The 25,236-nt window shown below is 44.1% G+C and overlaps 2 protein-coding genes and 1 long non-coding RNA gene across 9 annotated transcripts in view; 1 reads left to right on the top strand and 2 right to left on the bottom strand.

Annotated features, from left to right (window-relative positions):
* Positions 1–10,053, bottom strand: part of LOC106608762 (ATP-dependent chromatin remodeler CHD3) — a 31,990-nt gene extending 21,937 nt beyond the window's left edge. For 4 of the 5 annotated variants that reach the window (XM_082977469.1, XM_082977467.1, XM_082977468.1 and 1 more), the window contains exons 1-19: positions 9,369–10,052; positions 6,760–6,893; positions 6,417–6,596; positions 6,193–6,317; positions 5,674–5,969; positions 5,378–5,556; positions 5,109–5,241; positions 4,459–4,640; positions 3,993–4,265; positions 3,713–3,916; positions 3,265–3,482; positions 3,015–3,146; positions 2,714–2,810; positions 2,332–2,523; positions 1,750–1,950; positions 1,386–1,523; positions 1,055–1,176; positions 631–804; positions 227–368 (exon numbers count right to left, since the gene is read on the bottom strand). In XM_082977469.1, the coding sequence (XP_082833595.1) occupies positions 227–368; positions 631–804; positions 1,055–1,176; positions 1,386–1,523; positions 1,750–1,950; positions 2,332–2,523; positions 2,714–2,810; positions 3,015–3,146; positions 3,265–3,482; positions 3,713–3,916; positions 3,993–4,265; positions 4,459–4,640; positions 5,109–5,241; positions 5,378–5,556; positions 5,674–5,969; positions 6,193–6,317; positions 6,417–6,596; positions 6,760–6,893; positions 9,369–9,531 (3,285 nt within the window). In that variant the 5' untranslated portion in view covers positions 9,532–10,052. Of the gene's footprint in view, positions 1–226; positions 369–630; positions 805–1,054; positions 1,177–1,385; positions 1,524–1,749; positions 1,951–2,331; positions 2,524–2,713; positions 2,811–3,014; positions 3,147–3,264; positions 3,483–3,712; positions 3,917–3,992; positions 4,266–4,458; positions 4,641–5,108; positions 5,242–5,377; positions 5,557–5,673; positions 5,970–6,192; positions 6,318–6,416; positions 6,597–6,759; positions 6,894–9,368 lie in introns of all 5 variants that reach the window. The other variant, XM_082977466.1, reaches the window with a different exon arrangement.
* A 674-nt stretch (positions 10,054–10,727) lies between these two features.
* On the bottom strand, positions 10,728–15,592 carry LOC106608763 (uncharacterized). Its single transcript, XR_001329575.3, has 2 exons — positions 15,137–15,592; positions 10,728–12,195 (listed from the first exon to the last, which is right to left on the bottom strand). It is a non-coding gene; the product is annotated as an uncharacterized LOC106608763 (long non-coding RNA).
* Positions 15,593–15,625: 33 nt separating this feature from the next.
* lsmd1 (LSM domain containing 1) lies at positions 15,626–24,685 on the top strand. 3 transcript variants are annotated; one of them, XM_014206806.3, is made up of 3 exons: positions 15,626–15,744; positions 22,366–22,511; positions 24,254–24,685. In XM_014206806.3, exons 1-3 carry the CDS (start codon positions 15,728–15,730, stop codon positions 24,376–24,378), a joined length of 288 nt encoding a protein of 95 aa, XP_014062281.1. In that variant the 5' UTR covers positions 15,626–15,727; the 3' UTR covers positions 24,379–24,685.
* Positions 24,686–25,236: the final 551 nt, after the last annotated feature.

Below are 25,236 nucleotides of genomic sequence, written 5' to 3'. Positions count from 1 at the left end.
ATAAACATCTATGTTTAGACATATTTACATTCATGCATATTGCTACATTTCCCCCCTGGACTGTAATAAGCTGTAATAGGCTGGATACATTTGTAGCTATAATACTCAAACCTACCAGAAGGTGTCACTGTACTGCAATTCAGAGGTTAATTACAGTCTTACAGTGGAAAATGTTGATACAGTATTCCTGTAACATAAATGACTATATAATTATGACGATAGTTACCATGGAGGCGACAGGGAAGAGGTAGGGGTGGTTGGCACACTTCTTCAAATCCATCATGATGTTGAGTAGAGACACCTGGTTACCTCCTCCTTTCGAGTTCAGAGCCTCAAAGTTCCTCGTCAGAATCAACTTGTAGTATTTCCTGTTAAAATACATCAATTGAGATGGGCACAGTTAGTGTGTGATTGTTTTTACGATTAACAAGTCAAATACTACCTCTCTCTCTCTTTTTCCATCTCTCCATCTTCCACACTATTCACCTTCCCTCCCCTCTTCTTTCCGCTCTTCCTTACGCTCTTCCCTCACTCTTTTATGACCTTTCTTTCATCACTACCTCTCTCTTTTCCTGTCCTCTCATCCTTCCTTACCCCTTCCTTCTTTCCCTCCCTCCCTACAACCCTTACTTCTGCATGGGGCTGAGTTCCACTCGTACGATGAGCTCTGTCTTGGCCGGCATGTTCTTGAAGACGTCAGCCTTCAGCCTCCTCAACATGTGTGGGCCCAGCAGGTCATGCAGCTTCTGGATCTGGTCCTCCTTGGAGATGTCGGCAAACTCCTCCAGGAACCCCTCCAGGTTACTACAGAGAGAGGGTGGGGAGGGGGGAGGGAGGTAGAGCGAGAGAGAAAGGATGCCAGGTGAGTCGGGGCCATTTTGGTTGAAAACATGTAAGTAGAGGTAGAGATGTGTGACTGGTTATGTCTGTTAGCGTGTTTCTACGAGTGTATGCATCGATACATACAGCACGTCCAAGTGTGTATCAGTCTATAGGTACATGTTATGTGTATGTGGTTCTATGAGTGAATATGTGTGTGTGAGGCTGGCCCTACTTGAAGCGGTTGGGAGTGAGGAAGTTGAGCAGGTGGAACAGCTCCTCCAGGTTGTTCTGTAGAGGAGTACCAGTCAGCAGCAGCTTGTGGTCAATCTTATAGTCATTCAGACGTCTGAAGAACTGATCAGGGAGAGGAGAGAAATCGCAGGCAATAATTCATTGATTATTTCATTTATGACTTTTATTGTCTTTCAAGAGGAAATTCAGTAAGGTTATATACAGTACGCACACACACACACACACACACACACACACACACACACACACACACACACACACACACACACACACACACACACACACACACACACACAACAGAGGGAGCCAACCTTGCTCTGATTGTTCTTGAGGCGGTGGGCTTCGTCCACCACTAGACAGGCCCAGTCTATAGACTTCAGGGAGGTCTGGTCTATCGTCACCAGCTCATAGGAGGTCAACAGGACATGGAACTTTATTGGGGCTTCTCTCTGGAGGAGAGAGAAAGAGAGGGAGGGAGATCGAGAGGGGTATGTGGGGGGGGGGGGGAGGGAGATTGTATTGGGAGAGAAGTGGAAGGAGGAGGAGGGAAGGAGATGCTGAGATTAGTCGAGGTCGTAATAAAAGGATACAAAGATTGGAGCTTTCTCTCATCTCTTTTCTATCACCCTTGTCGTTCCTCTCCTCCCTCCCTCCCTCCGTCCCCCCCTTCCTCACCCTCAGTTTGAAGGCTTTCTTCCCTCCCCTAACGGCCGTGTCGTCAAAGGTCAGCTCATTCTCTCTGATGATTGCTCTGCTGTCCTTGTCCCCTGTGTAGGTCACCACGTAGAAGTCCGGGGCCCACATCTCAAACTCTCTCTCCCAGTTAATGATGGTGGAGAGGGGGGCACTCACCAGGAACGGGCCACGGGTGTGGCCCTTGGTGGGGGGAAGGAAAGAGGGGAGGGGAGGGAAGAGATGGACCATATTTCCAGTGGTGACTGTGATGCAGAAAGACCCATTGTAATGCATAGAATAGAGCAGAATACGTTAAGAAGGAATTTGCATTGCAATTTACATTTTTGTCATTTAGCAGAGATTCTTATCCAGAGCGACTTACAGTAGTGAGTGCAAATATTTTCGTACCTTTTTCGCACTGGTCCCCCCATGGGAATCAAACCCACAACTCTGGCATTGCAAGCGCCATGCTCTACAAACTGAGCCACACAGGACTAGAAGCACTAACAAGAACTAGAAGCACTGGCAATACCAAATACAGGTGTACATAGTACACATAGCCACCTGACAGTGGCGTCCTACCTCTTTAAAGAGTGAGTAGAGGAAGACGATGGTCTGGATAGTCTTGCCCAGCCCCATCTCGTCGGCCAGGATGGTGTCAGTGCCCTGTGCCCAGCTGAAACGCAGCCAGTTGAGCCCCTCCAGCTGGTACAGGTGCAGAGTGCCCCCCGTCGCCGTCACAAAGTCTGGCTGCTCCTCGTACTTTATCGTAGGCTGGAAGATAAAGACAAGGAATGAGTAGGCGGGATGTTGATGTAAGGGGAAAAAAATGAGACCAACATAATTGGCATACAAGTAAAGAAGGATAGTAGAGTTTTGACTTGGAAGTGTTAGTTGATTGGCTACCAGAATGACGACCAATAGATGTGGCTGTTACAGAGTGAGTGAGCCAATCAGAACTCACGTCGTTGACAGGTGATCTGTGGGGGTCTTCGTTCTCCTCCATCCTCATGCTCCTCATCCTCCTCGGCATGTCTGGGGCCTCCTTCATCACCTCATCCCTGAATCAATCAATTAATCAACCTATCAACCTATCAAATCCAGTGTCCTAGAGCCATATACTATAGCCTACAGAGTTGGACAAACTTGGTGTGAGATTAACTTCCACGGTTCCCATATTGAGTCTATAAATACAAAGACAGTTTGAATGTTTTAGTGTCTGGTGCCAACATGGATGCCAGGTGGCCAGTACAGTAGTCTAGTACCTGTGTGCCCAGTAGTTGGCCTTGTGGATGACAAACTCTGGCATTTCCAGATTGTCTCTCTCCCATGTGCACTGGTCATAGGTCAGGTCTCTCCACTTGACCAGGTAGTGGTATATTCCCTTCTTGTCCACACTGGGAAAAACACACACATTACGGCCTCAACTGCAGACATACCAATCAATAACCCCCCCCCCCCCCCCCCACACACACACACACACACACACACACACACACACACACACACACATACCTGTGGTTGATGATGCGGTGGACCATCATCCATTCAGGCTTGATGCCATATTTATAGAACTTGTCATCCAGGGCAGCATAGTCTGGGTCTTTCAGCCTCCTCTTCTCACTCTTAACACTCTCCTCCTCTCCCCCCGACCCATAGTCCAGACTGGGAGGCTCATCCATATCTGTCTTCCTCTGGTAGTTACGGAACATCACAGAGTGGAAGATCTCCAGCTAGACGGATGGAGAGATGAAAAAGAGGAGAGGAATAGAGAACATTTGTTCAATGAAAACAAGGAAGTCAAGACAGACAGGTGGTAGACACACTTGCATGCCAAGCATTTCAGCTGTTCATACTATTTCATCAGCCTCTTCTCCAACTGTTTCACTCTCTTTCTCAGCCTCTCTCTCTCTCTCTCTCTCTCTCTCTCTCTCTCTCTCCACACACACACACACACACATACCTGTAGTTCAGTGATCCAGGTACAGTGCCAGTAGGACTGTCCGGCCAGCTTGACAAAGAACTCCCTCTCAGCCCTGCCCTTCATGGGGGGTGGCGGGGGAGCATCAGAAGGGGAATCGGGGGCGGGGGGCACGGGTACAGGATCGGGGGGCTCGCCCCATCGCCAGTGGAGGATCCTCTGTACCCTGCCTTTGATGCTAGGACACTGGGGGAAGAAGACGAAAATGAAGAATAGAATCAAAGCTCTCCACACAAAGTAGAAACAAACAAACATGACTTACAGTGCAGCGCGGACACAGCCACTCTCCGTTGGGGATCTCAGGCAGGGGCGGGTTGAGACAGTGGATGTGGTAGGAGGAGGGACAGGTGTCGCAGCATAATAGTTCCCCCCCATCCTTACAGACCCTGCAGAACTCCATGTGCTCATCCTCCTCTTCCTCCAGTCCTACCAGCAGTCCAACCCCAGGTATTTCTGGTACCACCATGTCCTCACTCTCCTCCTCAAACTCCTCAAAGTCCTCATCCTTCGCTTCCCACTGGATCCCCTCTTTCTCCTGCAGGAGAGGAGAAGAGAAGAGGAGGAGGACAGGAGAGGAGAATGAGACCATGGAGAATGAATAGGTGGAGGAGCACTTAAAGGAATAGTGTGTATATGGTGCGAAATGGTAATACATTATTCCATACAATAATATAAATCAATCGTAGACATGACGATTACAACCAATTTTGAGCATTACAGTAACTCACACAATGGGGGCAGCTCCACTTGCCCTCGGGGGCCTTCTCCAGCTCAGGCTCCAGACAGACCAGGTGGTAGGCTCTGGGACAGGTGTCACACAGAATGATCTCCCCTCCCTGCTGGCACACCTCACAGTAGTCCTGGTGGTCTGTCTCATAACCATCCACCTCCACATCACCCTCACCCAGCACTGACAGAGAGAGAGAGGGGTGGGGGAGAAAATTAGGGAGAATAACAATGTGATGGAGAGAGGGAGAGATGTTGTGGAGAAACAGAGACCATAGAGAGAAAGATGGAGAGAAAGATAAGAGGGAGAGAGACGCAAGGTACTCTTAGAAAAAACGGTTCCAAAAGTGTTCTTCGGCTGTCCTCATAGGAGAACCCTTTTTGGTTCCAGGTAGAACTCAAAAGGGTTCTACCTGGAACCAAAAAGGGTTATTCAAAGGGTTCTCCTATAGGGACAGACAAAGAACCCTTTTAGGTTCTAGAGATGAGGCAGAGAGAGAGAGACCCGGGAGAGAGAGGACGAGAGAAAGAGAGAGAGAGATAGAGAAGAGAGGGAAAGAGATAGAGGGAGTGAGAAAAAGAAAGAGGAAGAGATTGGGAGACACCAGATTAGAAAAGAGAGTTGACTTTTTCTGAGGAACATTTAGTTTACTTTTCTTCTTCTTCTTGGCGGGCCGTCCTCTTTTGTTCTTCTTGACGCGGGGCGAGCTGTCGGAGCGGACCGAGGAGCTGTGGACACTGGAGTCCTCCTGCTCCGAATCTTCCTCCTCAACATCATCACCACTCTGAGAGGGAGGGGGGGAGGGAGGGAGGGAAACAGTCAAATCTGTCGACTCTCACACACTTGCATGCTCCCACAGACAGTAGCCCACACAGCACATCTATACATCCATATACATTACATAGCATAGTGAAACTCACAGAGCTGCTCTTCTTCCTCTTGTTGCCTAGGGCCCCTAGTTTGATGCGTATGGGAGCCATCTTCTTGGCCTTTGCTGCTGCTGCCGCCGCTACTGCTGCTGCCGCAGCCGCTGCCACCGCTTTCTTCCTCTCAGCCAGAACACGAGGACTCTTACTGCGACTCTTCTTATATCCAGGGCCTGAAAAACAGGGAGAGGACCGGGGCAATTGGTTAGGACCAAACCCATTCCAATTCAAACCCTGCTTCTGTACACATACTATTACAATAGACGCTTCCGCCCTCATCTTTTTCTAACCTTTGCCCTCTTTGGTCTTGGCCTTGCGGAGTGGGGGCGGCGGGGGTGGTGGCTGGGGGGCCGGCCGGGGGGTTTGGGGCTGCTTCCGGGGCGGAGGGGGCTCCGGGGATGGGGAAGCGGTTGCCGCGGAGACCTGCTCGGCGACGGCAATGGCGGCGGCCGCGGCTGCAGCTGCCACGGCCGCAGCACCTGAGCCCTTGAAGGGGTTGTTGGAACTGAACTCCCTCCACTTGACCCCCAGGATGGTCATCATCTTGGACATGGGGATCTTTGGGTTCTTCTTGGCGATCATGGGCCTGCGAGGGGCGATGAGGAAGACGAGGAAGAAGAGGAGTAGGGGGAGAGGGGAAGCTAAATGAGTACGTTAGGAATCTAATCTCAATCAATAACTCAGTAAATTGTCCCCTTTGACTGAGAACGAGGCGCAATAAGCTACATGTTTCTAGGCTAAACATTCTGCCACCGGCCCTGTCTGATTTCAAGTTAAATAGAGTCAGCTGCGTGACATCTCCACAGTACCTCATGGACTGGCTGAAGGCTTTGTAGTTGGTGAGTGTGCGGTAGTCATCTTCAGTGAAGGTATGATCCACATCCTCCAGACCCCAGTCTTTAGCCAGCTGGGCCGACGTCTTCTGTTCTATAGGCTGGTGGAAGGAAACAACCAATCAGAGCGCTAGACTTGAGCCATCAGAGAGGCCAAGTAGAAGCAAAACAATGACAACACTTTTTTGTTGTGTCCTTACCTTTATTGTCTCCTCTTGCATGCTGTCCCCATTGTCTTTTTTCATCTTTTGTTTTTTTTTCTCCTTCTTCTCCTTGTGTTTCTTCTTCTTCTTTTTCTCACAAGCAAAGATGCTGGCTGCACTGTCAGAGTTCTCTCCATAGTCTCTCTCTCTCTCCGAGTCTCTCTCTACATCACTGTCCTGAGAGGGGAGAGGAGAAGAGAAAGGGAGAGAGGAAAAGAGAGAAAGGGAGAAAGAAAGAGAGAGAACGTAAAAGGGGGGGGGGGACCATGAAAATAGAATGAAGTGTGATCAGAAAGTATGGCTATAGATGGAGTGATATGGTCATGTCCGAGAAGCTTACAATCTTTTTCCGTTTTTTAGCTTTGGAGAGTTTTCCTTCTTTCTCTTTCTCCTTCTTCTTTGTCTCCTTCTTCTTCTTGGGCCCTCGTTTCTTCCTCCCTAGACTGTCCCTGTCCAATGCCTCCCCTTCTTCCTCTACGGCAGGTTGAAGAGAAGAGATGTGGATGAAAAGAAAGAGAGCGAGTTGTGACTAAATCATATTGACTATAATCCTCTTTGAAGGCTTTGAATTGTCAATCTAATCTCTTCTGAACACAATTAAGCACAACAGAAGCATCTCACCATCCCGCTGTGATGTGTGCATTGACACCACATGTGTTATGGGAGGGACTAGTGTCTAAACATGACTTTCTACCTTGACTGAATTCTGACAAATGTTCAATTCGTTCCAGTCAGTGTGTTTGACAGATAAGTGTATTTGACAGCTGCTTGGTATTAGTTCAATGAAAAGCAAAGCCATAACTGTCTATAGTTGTATAGCACAATAATAGTATTCATGGTGGTATTTGAAAACTGAGGCTGTCATTAAAGTAAGGCTTATAATACATGTATACCCATAGCAATATATTCGTCCTGCAATAAACAATTGGGGAAATATAAACCAATCAAACATGTCATAGCTTTATTTCGAAGACAACACCACCGAACGTTTTGAGGATCTGTTAGTGAGTTTTCAAGGGACTTCCAAATGAGTCTTTCGACCCTTTATTCAGGTTTTTCACTGGGCAAAGAGAGAGACAGTTGCCTTTTTGAGAGTGAGAGAAAGATAAGCCTATGTATTGTCAGGAGGGTGGAGAAAAGGGGAAACACATCACTATCGCTTACGGCCACCATGCACATCGTATACATTAGTTCGTTTTTATTGTTTGTCTTTGTTGGGCGCCTACAGTAGGGTTACAACACGCAGCGCGCTCCCAAGCAAGGTCTCCGCATATGTCTGCTGCAGAGTGCAGCCCGTCGGCGGCAGCAGCACGCACGCGGGGCTCGGTGATTCTAAGGCCGCAAGCCAGTCTGTCTATATCTGATGAACTGAACCGGAGAGGAAGAGGCGAAGCGAGAGGGATAACTAGGCCCAAAATCTGTCTTCTCCAGCAGGTGGCGGTTTTCCGTTTTTTTCGCTCACCAAGCGAGGGGTTTGTATGGAGATCAATGAGAGTGTCGAATTTGGTTAAACAAATATGTAAAGGCTTATTTGTTACTTGTGGCTTATTTGATCGAATAGAAGTTTCGTAATGCTTAGGTTGCTACTAGTGTACTGATATAAGTAGCACATGTGACATACCGGGAACTTTGAGAAAAAAAACACTTTATATCGGAGTTGTGCCTGTTGTTCGCAGGCGTATCTGCCCTCTCATTGGCTAAAATGCTCCCACCTGCTCTTGCCTCCTCCCGACTGCCTTCCATTTTATTTACATGTATTTTTATTGATAGAGCGGCCACTTGAGTATCTAGTCAATACAATGGGTAATCTGTGACTGAAACAACTCCCTACCCCAGGCTACTTCCCGTTAACTCCAAAACCTGGGTCCTGACCACAAGAGCGACAACCGCTGGCGGAGGTCGCTGGGGGTTGGCCACGGCGGGAAGCGCACTAATTGATTCGCGCGCTTGTCCGTCTCGAGACAAGCAATTCAGTGATTCTAAATGGGCCCTTGTTGAATGTCCCAAAATCATGATATGCAATAGCCTATCGAATGCTACTATTGAATAGGCTACATGCACATGCATTCTATTTAATTAGACTAATTCAAATGAACTGTAAAATAATGCGAGCCCGTTAGTAGGTTTTCAGGAACCAGGTAGGCCTGATCATAGTCCCTCAAAAATAAACTTATTTTGAGAAGAAGAAAAAAAATGTTTTGCACATTACATTGTTGTAGGCAAGTCCTTTCTTTTATGTGGCTATATTTATTATGTTTATTACATGCTTACTTGTTAAATATGTGCTAGTCTGCTATGAACGAAAAGAGAGGGAAAACAAAGGCCCTGTGGGCGACACATAACGGTTCTATTCATAACTTGAGTAGAGTGTCAGTGTCCTATCATGAACCGTCCCTGTCAGTGTGGAGACAGTCAGGGGGTAGGGTCAAGTTTATTTACACGCTGTCATGCCAGCTCTCACTCCATCATCCGGTTTTAACGCTTACGCCTTACACATCACTATTCTAAAGATCACTATCAGAAAGCGTATTGCTGGGGAGTCCATGTTTTCTAACAGTGATGTCGTGAGCTTTACCCTTCACGTCGACCTATTCATATTGAGATATGATTTATATTTATGAATGTGGCACCATTATACGGATGAAAAGAAAGTCGAGGAGGATCAACTTTGTTCATTGTAGGCAATATATATGGGATAAAACGAAAAGAGCATTCTCAAGTTGGTTTAGAAGTTGGAATCCTTAACTCTTTCTATTTCAAAGCTGCGCTATCCTCTGGAGCAACCGGGGCGCAACTAATTATATTGTAGCAAAAGATAACTATTGAGATGAGCGGCACAATGTGTCCTGTCTTACTTTTTTTCACAATTTGGAGTATGTGTTTCTATTTTGTGTGCGCGCTCCCGAGTCTTTCGCCAGTGTATGTCTCCTGTAGCCTAGTATAGCCTACCTGGCGCGGCTAGTGTTGCAGTTTCTCGAGGCGCCGCCGGCGAGTTTATGTCGCTTGCGTTCTCGTCTAGATCTCCGTCGTCCTCTTCTTCATCAAAATCTCCTCCCTTGGAATTAACCAACATGCCCTTGTATTCCTCACAGGACCGGAGAGGAGAGGACATTATATTCCTGTCATCGGCTCCGTACTCGAAATCAGAAATCCTCCGGAATTATGATATTTATTTAATATTCAAATCGACTCCAGAAAAAAAGTGGGGGGCGTTTTGGAATATTTTACACTACAACGCAAGGAAACAAAGATGGCCGCCCTTATATTTATTTTTTAACAACCCCCCCAATAAGAAAAATCCCCTTACATAAAAAATGGCTGACTATATTATTGCAGAACGCCCCCCCACCACCCCTCCTCCTTTCTCTCTCTCTCTCTCTCTCTCTCGCTCTCTCGCTCTCTGCCTGGCTCTCCCTCTCTCCGCGCACCCCTCCCTCCTCAAAAAACATTCACATTGTTACAAGAAAGGGGGTGTATGACTGCTTGTATAAATTGTTACTTGTTTGTCCCCCCCCAAAAAAAAAATCAGACACGAAGGCAGACTTGCCTGGTAACTGTGCCTCAAGATCACACGAAACAACGCTCCCTTTCTACACTGCAGAACACGACACAAATCTATGAAGTATTCTTAAAAGCCCCCACCGTAGTATAAAATTATACGTGTGTGTGAGAGAGCGAGAGAGAGAGAGAGAGTCGGGGAGGGAGCTTGAAAGCGCGCGTGTGTGTGTGCGTGTGTGTGTGTGGGGCGGGGGGGTTGGAAAAATCTGCCGCAGCCATGCCCAGACTTTACATCAGATTGGATTGCTTAAAAATTAACCACTTGTGGTGGGGATAAAAAACAATGCAATATGCAGACTCATTTTTTTCAACTGTAAATTATGTCGGATTAAAATATAAATCGAATAAATTATTTTCAAGATGGTGAACACAGAGTAATGAAAGAGGACACATTTTTAACTCATCTTGCACTGTTTCACAACAGTCCCTCTGATCTGGGTGGCAGTAAGGTAATGTGAACTCTAGTAGTCAGACTGATTAAGGTGTCTAAGGTCAGGCAGTTCAGTTTTGATGAAGAGGTCTAGATCAAACATACTGTCCATACAATCCCTTCAGGAAGTATTCACACCCCTTGACTTTTTCCACACGTTGTTGTTACAGTCTGAATTTAAAATGGATTACATTTAGATGTAGTTTTACTGGCCTACACAATAACTCATAATGTCAAATGTTTTGAGATACAGGCGTCCTTCCTAACTCAGTTGCCGGAGAGGAAGGAAATAGCTCAGAAATTTCACCAGGAGGCCAATGGTGACTTTAAAACAGTTATAGAGTTTAATGGCTGTGATAGGAAAAAACTGAGGATGATCAACAACATTGTAGTTATTACTCCACAATACTAATCTAATTGACAGAGTGAAAAGAAGGAAGCCTGTACAGAATAAAACATATGACATAACATGCATCCTGTTTGCAACAAGGCACTAAAGTAATACTGCAAAATATGTGGCAAAACGAAATTAAATGTTCTAGTTACATGGCCTAGTTACAGTTTTGAATAAAATCTTCTTGAAAATCAATGCAAGACTTGAAAAGGCCTGTCTAGCAATGATCAACAAACAACTTGACAGAGCTTGAAGAAAGGTTTAAAGAATAATGTGCAAATATTGTACAATCCAGGCGTGCAAAGCTCTTCTTAGACAGACAGACTCACAGCTGTCATCGCTGCCAAAAGGTGATTCTAACATGTATTGACTCAGGGGTGTGAATACATATGTAAATTTGATATTTTTGTATTTAATTTTCAATCAATTTTTACACATTTCTAAAAACATATTTTTACTTCGTCATTATGGGCTATTGTGTGTAGATTGGTGAAAAACACATCAATTTAATACAAATTGAATTCAGGCTGTAACACAACAAAATGTGGAATAAGTCAAGGGGTACAGTATGAATACTTTCTGAAGGCACTGCATGCACATTTTACAGTAAAAAATGTGTGTGTGTGTATAATTGTGAATTGTGATAAATAAACTAGACATTGATAACAATGACACGTCACTGATTTAAAGAAATATGTGTAACATGGCTTTTCACAACTGACTAAAACTGCTACTGTTACAGTAGATTTGGTTTCCTGCACATTCTGTAGTACAGGAAATTAAAACTCAGCAGAGCCACAAAGGAGCTGTTGAGAGGAAGTAGCCTACTATTAAATATCACATAAATGATTACCATGGTTACCATGCAGTTTTACTACAGTTTTGGCAGACTATTGTTAACTTATTAATGTATGTTGGCCTATTGTAGATGCAAGAAGGTTTGAAGGAATGACAAAAGGAAGACACTGGGATAGAATGGCAAGGAAAGGATGTTGATTGTGAGGTTATGAGTTCTAGTCCTTTACGGGCTCAAATTCGCTGTAATAAAATGTTAATAACAATATCACAATATAAAATAAATAAAGGACATGTATTTTGTAAGTCAACCTTTTAATAGGTTGCTCATATTGCTCATCACCATTTTCTGACATCCTTACATATGAGGTCAAAGTTCAGTGGGATTGTCATTGAGTAGAGACCGATGGACTGGGAGAAGAGGTCGTGGTCCATGCGTCCGCTGTAGAAGTCCTCATCCTTGTCGAGGATACCGTTCTCCTCCAGTGTCCTACTAATGTCCCGGTTGACGCAGTTGTGCTTCCAGGTGGAGCTGGCGGCGTGGGAGCCGTTGCGAAGTTACCGCTGGGGAATCTCATTCAAGGTCTCCTCGGAACACACTTGGGATAAGAGAGAGAGAGAGAGAGAGAGAGGAGGTAGGATTTGCTGTTTTAGACCTTATTTTACTTTTCCAACCCATGTACAGTGGTTATTGACTGTAGCTGAGATCAGTTGCAGCAGTTTTAGATTTAGAAACTACAGTCAGTACACTAAACATTAGGAACACCTTCCGAAAATTGAGTTGCACCCCCCTTTTCCCTCAGAACAGACTAAATTTGTCGGGCATGGACTCTACAAGGTGTCGAAAGAGTTCCACAAGGTGACTCCAATGCTACCCACATTTGTGTCAAGTTGGCTGGATGTCCTTTGGGCGGTGGAACTTTGTTGATACACACGGGAAACTGTCGAGCATGAAAACCCCAGCAGCGTTGCAGTTCTTGTCCCAAACCGGTGCGCCTGGCACCTACTACCATACCCCGTTCAAAGGCACTTAAATCTTTTGTCTTGCCCATTCACCCTCTGAATGGAATACATACACAATCCATGTCTCAGTTGTCTCAAGGCGTAAAAATCCTTCTTTAGCTTGTCTCCTCCCCTTCATCTACACTGATTGAAGTGGATTTAACAAGTGACATCAATAAAGGATCCAGCATTCAGCTGGATTTACCTGTTCAGTCTATTTAATGGAAAGAGCAGGTGTTCTGTTTTAATGTTTTGTATACTCAGTGTATAGCTTATATTTCTGATACAGTATATAAATAGTCATTGTAATTTTCTATTTTACCTTTATTTAACTAGGCAAGTCAGTTTGGGGCTGCAGCGTAGCCTAGTGGTTAGAGCGTTGGACTAGTAACTGAAAGGTTGCGAGATTGAATCCCTGAGCTGACAAGGTACATATCTGCCGTTCTGCCCCTGAACAAGGCAGTTAACCCACTGTTCCTAGGCCGTCATTGAAAATAAGAATTTGTTCTTAACTGACTTGCCTAGTTAAATAAAGGTAAAATAAAGTTAAGAACAAATTCTCATTTACAATGACGGTCTAGGAACAGTGGGTTAACTGCCTTGTTCAGGGGTAGAACCACAGATTTTTACATTGTTGGCTCGGGGATTCGATCTAGCAACCTTTCCCCAACTGGCCCAACGCTCTAACCACTAGGCTATCTGCCGCCCCGGCTACCAGCCACCGTCCTCTAATGATAAGAGGATTTTAGGATTTTTCATTCAAAAAACGGTATTTTCCATTGGTTTATCTATGAAAATCATTCTGTGGACTATGGGCAAGTTTTGCAACAGGCAGTTAAACCACTCTAGCTTGGCTTCCAGGATTAAAAAAAAAAAGAAAGGAATTTGTTTATGCAGGGTCCAATGGGCACATTTGCCAAGAACCACTAGAGAGAAAGTGAGGGGGGAATGAGGGGGGAGGGAGGAGGCAGGGCAAGAGAGAAAGAAGGAGGATAGACTGTTTGAGGAAGAGAAAGAGAGTGTGAGTGAGTATGTGTGTGCAGGGACAGTGTGGGAGAGAAAGAGAGAATTTGTGTGTTTTGTGTGTGTGAGAGAGAGAGAGAGAGCGAGAGAGAGAGAGAGAGACAGAGAGACAGAGACAGAAAGACAGAGGGAGAGCATGTGTCTGACTGTGTGAGTAGAGAGTGGAGCACCCACTCTAAGCCTCTGGCTCAGTAGAAGACTAGTAGTGCCAGCTGGGGCGGGTTGGCGGGAAAGCCTGCTCTCCCACCGTGCTCTCCCACCATGCCGGAGAGGAGAGGTGTGCTCAGGGTGTGAGTGTGCTGTGTGCTGTGTGTGTGTGTGTGTGTGTGTGTGTGTGTGTGTGTGTGTGTGTGTGTGTGTGTGTGTGCTGCAGGGGGAATGAGTGAACCCAGCCAGGACTCACTCATATGCCCCCAGGGTTTGACAGTGACACAGTGCACTACTAACTCCACCTCGTCGTGTCCCTTTGAAAGCGAGTCATGTACAGGCCAGGGCTCCCGAAAGGGCAGTGTGGTAACCCATATTTTATGCAGCCAGTGGCACACAGAGGAAGGGAGAAACAGCACCTGTGCTCCACTCAGTGATATTATGCTGTGTGGGTGAAACCGTGCCAGATGAATGGACACACTCCCAAAAGACTGCTACTGTGATATGCTAAGGAGTAGAGGTGAGGGAGGGGGTAGGAGGATAAAGCTTGAACAACTACAATAGAATGCATGATGGTTATATATAAATGACACATGTATGCATGTAGGTGATATGTATGTGATATGTAGGTGATACGTAGGCAACATGTACTGTAGGTGATATGTATGTGTGCAGAATGATGTCTGTATATTGTCTGCATATCTATTGCACATGTATGATGCATGTATAATACATGCATGCAGCATTGATGGCATCTAGGTAAGACACTAGGCCTCGCTTGCCAGGGGATGGTGTCAGGCCAAGTGAGATTAGTATGATAACACATGTAGCCTATACATGTGGCATGTACACATGTAGCTTCTTGTGATCTATGCATGACATTCTCCCTAATCTGAATAAGGATATTTGACCTCCAGCGTATACTCCTGGGATGTGAGGGTGTTGATGGTCTTGACAGAATAGTCCCACCTCATTTTGGGTATCCATCCACCAGGGTTGCCCAAAGTCATTGGTCCAGTCAGTACTAGAGCAGGGAGACGACATGTGCACAGAGCTCCCCCTAGGGGTGTAGTACATCACACAGTCGGATAGTGGGTTAAGGTGAGCCCGAATCTAAGAATACAAATTGGGAATTTACCCAATAAATTTTAAGAAGACAAATACGCTAAATTCTTGATAAAGATTATTTTCAGATTATTTTCTCACTCACAAATTTTGTCTTTAATTCAAACCAGTGACTGATGTGAAATTCCTGCACAGTCAATAATAGGTTTCAGAAGTACATCCCCTGAAAAATAATTGTGTAATTGAATCAACTTTTGTAGCCTAATAATAGCCTATTATAAATACATGCATCTAACAACTCACCTTTAAAGTCATTCACCAGTAGTGTCAGGTCGTACACAAGTATGACACCCACAAGTCGCCAAGGCATGGTGTTATGAAAGGACACCTCGTTCGGAGTGAAATACTTTGGTCGCGGCATTTGTATTACTTCTGAAAGTTTACCCAATGTATGGAGACCTATAAAAGGTCATGTAAAATGTAACAACTGAGCATATGTCATAGATATAAAATGTTATTTAGTTTCTTTATTTGCAAGCTCAGTCGCTACATTGCATTAACAAACAAGCTTCGTTACTATGGTAACCACGGAAACATCTGGTACAAAGAAAGCACGACCCTCAAATCAGCTTTGCTGCATCTCGTGAGCGGTTGGACAGTCCATAAATCACAAGACAGACATTTGACTAATGTAATGTTCAATTTGAAAAGTAAATAGGTGAAAAGTTTCAGCAAAGTTTTACCAAACTTCAAATTGTTCATACCTACCTTGCATGCTACAATACCCATAATGCAATGTATTCCCTGATGCATTTCCGGTTGTACGTCATAGAAATGATTCCGCAAGAAAAATAGAATCAAGAAAGGGTGGAATGGCAACAATGATTGAAGAAAATGGTCCATCAACTCATGTAGGGGTGATATACGTTTAATATTCTCGTACTTTATACACTTTTAACGCATAATATTCACTTTGCCAAACTGAAAGGAGAGCGTGCGCAACTGATTCATACATTTGTTGGGCAAGTTGGATCCACTAGCTAGCTATGCTAACGTAGCTACAGTAGTAGCTAGCTAACGCTATTTGTCTAGAACCTACAGTACCATTAGCCAGCCGATCCGAATTCTTGCAGCTGCACTAGGGTCGGACATACTTCCTGTGTAGATTAAAGGGTTTATGTTTTGTTCTCTGAATTGTCCCATTATCCCAACTATTACAGCGAGAAGATTGAACAAGATCTGCTAGTTTTGCCGGAAATCTGTCAATTTCACCCTCATGCCAGGTAGCAGAAGCCACAGCAGCACTTTTGGAATGGTAATGTCAGCCAATCAGCTCCTTTGTTCAACAGCACGTTCCATTCCATAATGGCTGCCAGTGCTGTGGCTACCGCTATCTAGCATGAGGACGAAAATCAGCAAATCGTTCAATCTTCTCGGTGTAACACTTGGGATAGTGGGACAATTTGAAGTACAACACATTTCTCATCCCTGGATTGAGGTACGTTTTCCGAGCCATATCTTGTGCCGGCTGTGCAGGGTCTTAATCTACACAGGAAGTCTGTCCGACCCTAGTGTAGCTGTAAGCAAGCGGGTCGGATCTGCTGGCTACAGTACTATTGGCATTACCAAGAATAGTAGGACCAGAAACATCTGTTAAATGTGATACGCTTTTGCATTTCTTAAAGGGTGCATTTCAATAGTCTAAAGTAGCTTCTTCTCCATAGTTATAATCTAACCCAAAGGCTGGCAGATGGCGATATTGAGTCGTTTCGTCTTAAAAGCTAATTTAAGCTTGATCTGGAAATGTGGGCCGGAAGCTCCGTACAAAGCGTGTGACGCAATTGCGGCCAAATGAAGCTCAGTACTGCATCGCCGTGCACCTCCCAAATGTTGTAACAATGCGGAGGGCTCCGTATAGCTCCGCATTGAAATGATTGGTTGACGGTAGTTGGGGGCGGTATGTCCTGTATAAACACACTCACTTCCTTGACAACTTCCTTCACAACAGCTCTGCAAAGCACAATAAGTAAGAACGCCCTTATATAAATTTGTCCCAAGGGCCGCCAATTGGAAACCCTGTTGTACGGCCAATGCAGACGCCAGAATGACCATAAATCAGCTTTACTAGCCAAAGTGAGCGTATGCAGCCGTCTATAAACTCGTCTCCCCCGTGGATCAGTTCGTACGTTAAACATTCTCCATTCCGGCGTCAAATTCCCCCATATATCGGTTTAATGGCTACAAGGCTGATTTTTTGGGGGGGAAATATGCGTACTTTCTTTTATGAAGCACAGTTTTCACAACCATGCTAGAGTGGCTAACGCTCGTCCCGCATGTTGCATATTGCATACAGTTGTTTTTTTTTCACACCTGGTCTGATTGGCTGAACACAGTAGGCAACATCCGGGGCTATAAGACAAATTACTTTTGAGCATTTTGTTTACTAGCTCTGGTCCAATGTGCATGTATATACAACCAACACATGTGCATGGACCAGGCTAGGTAAATTGGGCTCCCGGGTGGCACAGCGGTATAAGGCACTACATCTCAGTGTTAGAGGCGTCACTACAGACACCCTGGTTTGAATCAAGGCTGTATCACAACCGGCTGTGATTGGGAGTCCCATAGGGCAGCACACAATTGGCCCAGCGTTGGCCGGGTTTGGCCGGTATAGGCCGTCATTGTATATAAGAATTAGTTCTTAACTGACTTGCCTAGTCTAAAAAAAAAAATGTTCAAACGTCGTGTCTCCTTGTCAACCTTGCAAAGGGGAAGTTTGACAAGCATACAAGGAGAGGAAGCCAGATGGTTGAGATGCACCCAATATCACCATTATGCTTCTTTTACTTGTGGGTAAATCAATTTGAATTCAATCACTTTTTGACAGCACCCCTGTTGATTTGAATGAAGCCTTTCATACATACTTGCCCATTTTAGAAGTGCTCAGAAAGTTACTGAGCCCTTTAGGGGTCATGGTTAAAAAAAATCCCACCAGGCTAATCCATTCCCTCAGTTTTATTATCCATTCCCTCTGATTTATTTATCTGTCCCTCGTTTTTTTATTAGTTCCCTCAGATTTTGTATTCGTTCCCTACATTTTTAAAAATCAATATCCACAGATGTTTTATTTGTTACCTTGTTTTTTTATCCATTCCTTTTTTTCATTCATTCCCTCTTCTCCATGACAGTCCCACTTGGCCAATAACATATTGCAGCCCAATTGTTATTCTATTTAGTTAATTACATGCTTCAAATGGTGATGATCACTGACCATTCATTAGCTCATTTCCAGTTTCAGTGTTTTCATATGTCTCCGAATCATAAGGACAAATAATAGGTAACGGATGTGCAAAACCACTCAAGGTGCAAATACAGTGCTCTCATCCCTAGGCAATAAATCCGTCTGGCTCTGCTTCATGACCTTAGCTGTTCTGTCTATTTTCCGAAGGATTTCTTTAGCTACATCAGCTGATTTCCAGGTGAACGTATTGTCATCGTAACCAAGCAAATAGCTATCCGTTTTAGTTATAAACATACCACATAGAGCCAGAGCTGCTTTAAACCATCTTTCTTTGTGCCGGGTTGGCTATGGCAGATGTTCACCTGCCTAGTGCAGGGATGAGAGCGCATCATTGCACCAAAATGATGCACAGTAAATTCGCATGCCTTTTCTTTCTGCCACCGGTGAGTCACATGCACGTTGCGTTTGTCTGGACCATGTTTTACTGGACATATGTCCCTGACTTAATGCACAAGGGGTAAAACACTGGGTTGCGGGGAGGAGAGGTGCTCAAAATGGATCCAAGTGGCATGAATCCGAATATAACCTATCTGGTTTGCATCCTAAACATGCATCATTCATTTATGACTGCGAGTGATGCTCCTGGCTTTTCAGGCATATGAACACACCGTTTGGAGCATGTAATAACTAAATACAATTACATTTAGGCTGCAATATGTTATCGGCCAAGTGGGACCGTCATGGTAGCCTACATAAGGAGAAGAGGGAACGAATAAACAAATAAAACAGAGGGAAAGTATAAATAATCAGAGGGAATGGATAAAAAAAAACTGATGGAATGGATTAGCCTGTTTTTTAACACACCATGACCCCTAAGGGGCTCCATGACTTCTACAATGGGCATATATGTATGGAAGGTTTCGTTCAAATCAAAAGGGGTGCTGTCAAAAAGTGGTCTACTTCAAATGCATTTACCCATAAGTAAAAGAAGCATAATGGTGATATTGGGTGCATCGCAACCGTCTGGCTTTTTCTCCTTGTATGCTTGTCAAACTTCCCCTTGGCAAGGTTGACAACATGACATGACTTTTGAACACTTAATTTACCTAGCTCTGATCCATTCACATGCGTCGGATACGTACGCATGCGCATGGACCAGAGCTAGTTTGATGGTAAACAAAATGCTCAAAAGTAGTTTGTCTTATAGTCCTGGACAGTCATGGTAGCCTACATAAGGAGAATGACGTTTTTAGGCCTAGAGATAGGCTACTTAAATCCACAAGGACTTCAGGAGTAGCTTATAAAAAAAATTGTAGGGAACGAATAAGAAATTGTAGGGAACAAATTAAAAATTGTAGGGAACAAATAAATAAATTGTAGGGAATGGATAAAAAAAATCGTAGAGAACGGATAAAAAAAACTGAGGGAGCAGATTAGCCTGGACTTTTTTTCTCACCACCATGGCCCATAAGGGGCACCATAGAAAGTGACTTTTTGGATCTGAATGCCAAAACATTCAAGAGATAAAAGTGCTCAAAATTGACCCATTTTGCATACCCCACCATACCATGAGACATCCATATCTTCATCACTGGAAAATATACTGCTCAAAAAAATAAAGGGAACACTTAAACAACACATCCTAGATCTGAATGAAAGAAATAATCTTATTAAATACTTTTTTTCTTTACATAGTTGAATGTGCTGACAACAAAATCACACAAAAATAATCAATGGAAATCCAATTTATCAACCCATGGAGGTCTGGATTTGGAGTCACACTCAAAATTAAAGTGGAAAACCACACTACAGGCTGATCCAACTTTGATGTAATGTCCTTAAAACAAGTCAAAATGAGGCTCAGTAGTGTGTGTGGCCTCCACGTGCCTGTATGACCTCCCTACAACGCCTGGGCATGCTCCTGATGAGGTGGCGGATGGTCTCCTGAGGGATCTCCTCCCAGACCTGGACTAAAGCATCCGCCAACTTCTGGAGAGTCTGTGGTGCAACGTGGCGTTTGTGAATGGAGCGAGACATGATGTCCCAGATGTGCTCAATTGGATTCAGGTCTGGGGAACGGGTGGGCCAGTCCATAGCATCAATGCCTTCCTCTTGCAGGAACTGCTGACACACTCCAGCCACATGAGGTCTAGCATTGTCTTGCATTAGGAGGAACCGAGGGCCAACCGCACCAGCATATGGTCTCACAAGGGGTCTGAGGATCTCATCTCGGTACCTAATGGCAGTCAGGCTACCTCTGGCGAGCACATGGAGGGCTGTGCGGCCCCTCAAAGAAATGCCACCCCACACCATGACTGACCCACCGCCAAACCGGTCATGCTTGAGGATGTTGCAGGCAGCAGAACGTTCTCCACGGCGTCTCCAGACTGTGTCACGTCTGTCAGGTGCTCAGTGTGAACCTGCTTTCATCTGTGAAGAGCACAGGGCGCCAGTGGCAAATTTGCCAATCTTGGTGTTCTCTGGCAAATGCCAAACGTCCTGCACGGTGTTGGGCTGTAAGCACAACCCCCACCTGTGGACTTCGGGCCCTCATACCACCCTCATGGAGTCTGTTTCTGACCGTTTGAGCAGACACATGCACATTTGTGGCCTGCTGGAGGTCATTTTGCAGGGCTCTGGCAGTGCTTCTCCTGCTCCTCCTTGCACAAAGGCGGAGGTAGCGGTCCTGCTGCTGGGTTGTTGCCCTCCTACGGCCTCCTCCACGTTTCCTGATGTACTGGCCTGTCTCCTGGTAGCGCCTCCATGCTCTGGACACTACGCTGACAGACACAGCAGACCTTCTTGCCACAGCTCGCATTGATGTGCCATCTTGGATGAGCTGCACTACCTGAGCCACTTGTGTGGGTTGTAGACTCCGTCTCATGCTACCACTAGAGTGAAAGCACCGCCAGCGTTCAAAAGTGACCAAAACATCAGCCAGGAAGCATAGGAACTGAGAAGTGGTCTGTGGTCCCCACCTGCAGGACCACTCCTTTATTGGGGGTGTCATGCTAATTGCCTATAATTTCCACCTGTTGTCTATTCCATTTGCACAACATCATGTGAAATTGATTGTCAATCAGTGTTGCTTCCTAAGTGGACAGTTTGATTTCACAAAAGTGTGATTGACTTGGAGTTACATTGTGTTGTTTAAGTGTTCCCTTTATTTTTTTGAGCAGTGTATAAACAGTTGAGATTGATCTCATGTAAAAGCTTACAAACAGGATTGTCAAACTATTAGATAATTCCCCCCCCCCCACACATTTTTTTTATGCCAATTATCAAAAAATGCATGAACTCAAAATTCTTTTCATATTTGCATATGTTGTAGCCTAGATCCTATTTTACATAATCTAAGGTTTTTGTGTTTTGTCTGCTAACGTTTGAGATACAACATGCTCTTGAATACAGGGTGAGTTTCATGTTTTGGGTGATAAATGTACTAAAATGGGAATAAAAAAATGGACATTTCTACTTTCAAATGGTACCACAGAGATGGTTGGAGGTCCACACATCAGAGAATGTTGACTTGAATGGGAATATCTGTAGTTTTAAATTATACTGCCTTTCCTCTATAGGAAACCTATTGAAATCATAGAAATATAGATAATAGAATAGACATGATGTTTTACGTTGACGTTCGACGGTGGGTGGACGAGCGGTCATCTTGTGATAGTAATTAGAAGTTACAATTTAAATTTAAATGTCTATGCTGTACCAGCTAAATTGCAGTGGTCTGAACTGGGATAGGTCCATTCTTTTAAATCTATTTCTATGATTGAAATGACACCAACCCTGTATTTAAGAGCATGTTGTCTCAACTGATGGCTGTCACAACACAAAAACCTCAGATAATGTGAAATAGGGTTTAAGCTACAACCTATGGGAATATGATATTTGGGGGGGAGTTTATCTGTACTTTTTATCATTTACGTTAAGGTTTAAAAATGACAATTTGTGTTTTAAAACGTTTTTCTTTTCAATAAATAAAATATTTTAACAATGTAAGCTTTTAAATGATATAAATCTCAACTGTTTATATTTTCCAGTGATGAAGACATGGATGTCTCATGGTATGGTGGGGTATGCGAAATGTGTCAACTTTGAGCACCTTTATCTTCTGAACTTTTGGCATTCGCGTTCAAAAATTAAATTTCTGACCGGAAGGGATGCTGTCAAAAAGTGATTGAATTCGAAGGGATTTACCCTTGAATGATTATAGGCCTATCATCTAATTTCTCCCCAATCCCTATTTCTAGGGGCAGAGTGAACTGTCATCCTCTTCTTCCAGAGTGCGTCAGAAGCTGGAGAGCCTGCTGAACAAGAACATGAGAATCAGAATGACAGACGGACGGACGCTGGTGGGACTGTTCCTGTGCACAGATAGAGACTGCAACGTCATCCTGGGGTCCGCTCAGGAGTTCCTCAAATCCTCAGGTAAATAAAGTACATATTAGGCCTACATACTCTAGCAAGTTCACTGCTCTTCACCCCTGTTCCTGCAGAGCAGTCGGGTTTTGTCCCAACCCAGCACTAACACACCTGATTCAGCTGACCAGTCAATCATTAGTTGATTTGCTGTAAAAACCTGCAATCAGAAATGCAATCCATATTTCCACGTTTTATTGTGTTACGGCCTGAATTTAAAATGAACTAAATGTATCTGTTTTTTTCACTAGCCTACACACAATACCACATAATGTAAAAGTGGAATTATGTTTTTCGATTTTTTTCAAATCAATTCAAAATGAAAAGCTGAAATGTCTTGAGTAAATAAGTATTCAACCCCTTTGTTATGACAAGCCTAAATACGTTCAGGAGCAAACGTGTTTAACAAGTCAGATAATGAGTTGCATGGACTCTGTGTGCAATAACAGTGTTGAACATGATTTTTTTTATGACTACCTCATCTCTGTTCCCCACACATACAATTATTTGTAAGGTCCCTCAGTTGAGCAGTGAATTTCGAACGCAGATATTCAACACATTTTTCCAATGCCTCGCAAAGAAGGGCACCTATTGGTAGATGGCAAAAAAGAAAAGCAGACATTGAATATCCCTTTGAGAATGGTGAAGTTATTAATTACACTTTAGATGCTGTATCAATACACCCAGTCACTACAAATATGCAGGCGTCCTTCCTAACTCAGTTGCCGGAGAGAAGCGAAATTTAATTGCTCATGGATTTCACCATGAGGCCAATGGTAACTTTAAAACAGTTACAGAGTTTAATGGCTGTGATAGGAGAAAACTGAGGATGGATCAACAACATTGTAGTTACTCCACAATACTAACCTATTTGACAGACTGAACAAAAGGAAGCCTGTACAGTATTACCTTAGTCCAACAAAGCATGAATAAAAAGTGTTATGTTGAGGGAAAATCCATTACTGAGTCATGTTATGGGTATGCTTGTAATCGTTAAGGACTGGGGAGTTTTTCAGGATAAAGAAACTGATTGGAGCTAAGCACAGACAAAATTATAGAGGAAAACCTGGTTCAGTCTGCTTTCCACCAGACACTGGGAGATGAATTCACCTTTCAGCAGGACAATAACCTACAACACAAGGCCAAATCTACACTGGAGTTGCTTACCAAGAAGACTGTGAATGTTCCTGAGTGGCCGAGTTACAGTTTTGACGTCAATCTACTTGAAAATCTATGGCAAGACCTGAAAATAATTGTCTAGCAATGAACAACAGCCAATTTCACAGAGCTTGAAGAACTTTGAAAATAATAATGGGCAAATGTTGCACAATCCAGGTGTTTAAAGTTCTTAAGAGACTCTCAGCTGTAATTGCTGCCCAATTAGCTTATACAAAGTATTGACTAAGGGGTGCGAATACTTATATAAATAATATATTTCATTTTCAATAAATTTGCAAATATGTCTAAACATGTTTTCCCTTTGTCATTATGGAGTGTTGTGTGTAGATGGGTGAGAAAAAAACATTGAATCCATTTAGAATTTGGGCGGTAACACAACAAACTGTGGGGTAAGTCAAAGGGTATGAATACTGAAGGCGCTGTAGCTCTCTGGGACCGGGAGTAAACACTACTCTAGCTTCCCCACATGATATGTAGTTTCTATTTTGTAACATGACCATTATTACACTGTGTGTACAGATCCATATTTAAAATGTATTTTGTGTGCTTGTCTTGCTTGTTTTTTGCATCAGACTCCTTCTCCCAGGGTGAGCCCAGAGTGCTGGGGTTAGCCATGATTCCTGGCCACCACGTGGTCTCCATCGAGGTGGAGTCAGACACCCTGGCCGACACACAGGGGTTCGGGGGCAGCCACTGAAGAACAAGCTGAGCTCACCCAAAGTTGGAGGACAGTATCCTAGAAAAGGCTACAGTACAGACTTGAAATGGAGAGTTCAATCAAAGGAATTCCAGATGCAGCTGATCTCTGGTGCCAGTGTCATGGGTTTACCAGTCAGAGCCAAGATGTGTGCGAAATGTAACCAGGCATCCCCAGTGACATTAGTGTGTGTGAAGTTAATACAGAGTATAAAAGGTATTTGTGCAATAAGGGGCATGGGACTGAGCCAGACTGTACAGTATATGTCTGTGTGATAAATGTTTTTCAATACATTTCGGTATCTAAACCTGTGTCTGATCTGTCAATGTGGAACGATGCAGACTTTCCTTACATACTGATAGTGCAGCAGTTACAGATATTTCAGAGCATATGAATAGCTAAAGTGAATTACTTACTTGACTTAAAACCCTTGGCTCCTATTAGAGCATAGGTTATTAACGAATGTCCTCCATCTCACTCATCAGGGTAAGTCTTTCCAGGTCACACCATTTGAGGCCATCCGTTAGCTGTTCAGTAGAGATCAAGTCAAATTTTATTGGTCACATATACATATTTAGATGTTATTGCGGGTGTAGCGACAGTGCAGTAGTCTCTAATAATTCACAACAATACACACATCTAAAAGTAAAAGAATGGAATTAATATATAAATATTAGGACGAGCAATGTCGGAGTGGTATGGACTAAAATACAGTATATACATATGAAATGAGTAAAGCAGTATGTAAACAAAGTGACCAGAGATTCCTTGTCTATGTATATAGGGCAGGGTTGAGTAACCGGGTGGTAGCCGGCTAGTGATGGCTATTTAAACGTCTGATGGCCTTGAGATAGCCGT

The sequence above is a fragment of the Salmo salar genome, chromosome 07 (genome assembly GCF_965601325.2).
Source record: "Salmo salar chromosome 07, fSalSal1, whole genome shotgun sequence".
Classification (NCBI taxonomy): Eukaryota; Metazoa; Chordata; class Actinopteri; order Salmoniformes; family Salmonidae; genus Salmo; species Salmo salar.
The sequence above is the reverse complement of the archived record's forward strand: the minus strand, read 5'-3'. Positions and strand labels throughout refer to the sequence as shown.

What these genes read in the sequence shown, in the direction of transcription:
- lsmd1 (XM_014206805.3), top strand. Translation starts at nt 15,706, where the DNA reads ATGGCAACAATGATTGAAGAAAATGGTCCATCAACTCATGTAGGG. An exon ending in GTCCATCAACTCATGTAGGG is followed by an intron (nt 15,751 to 22,333) that starts GTGATATACGTT and finishes CCCTATTTCTAG; the next exon opens with GGGCAGAGTGAACTGTCATC. An exon ending in GGAGTTCCTCAAATCCTCAG is followed by an intron (nt 22,512 to 24,253) that starts GTAAATAAAGTA and finishes TTTTTGCATCAG; the next exon opens with ACTCCTTCTCCCAGGGTGAG.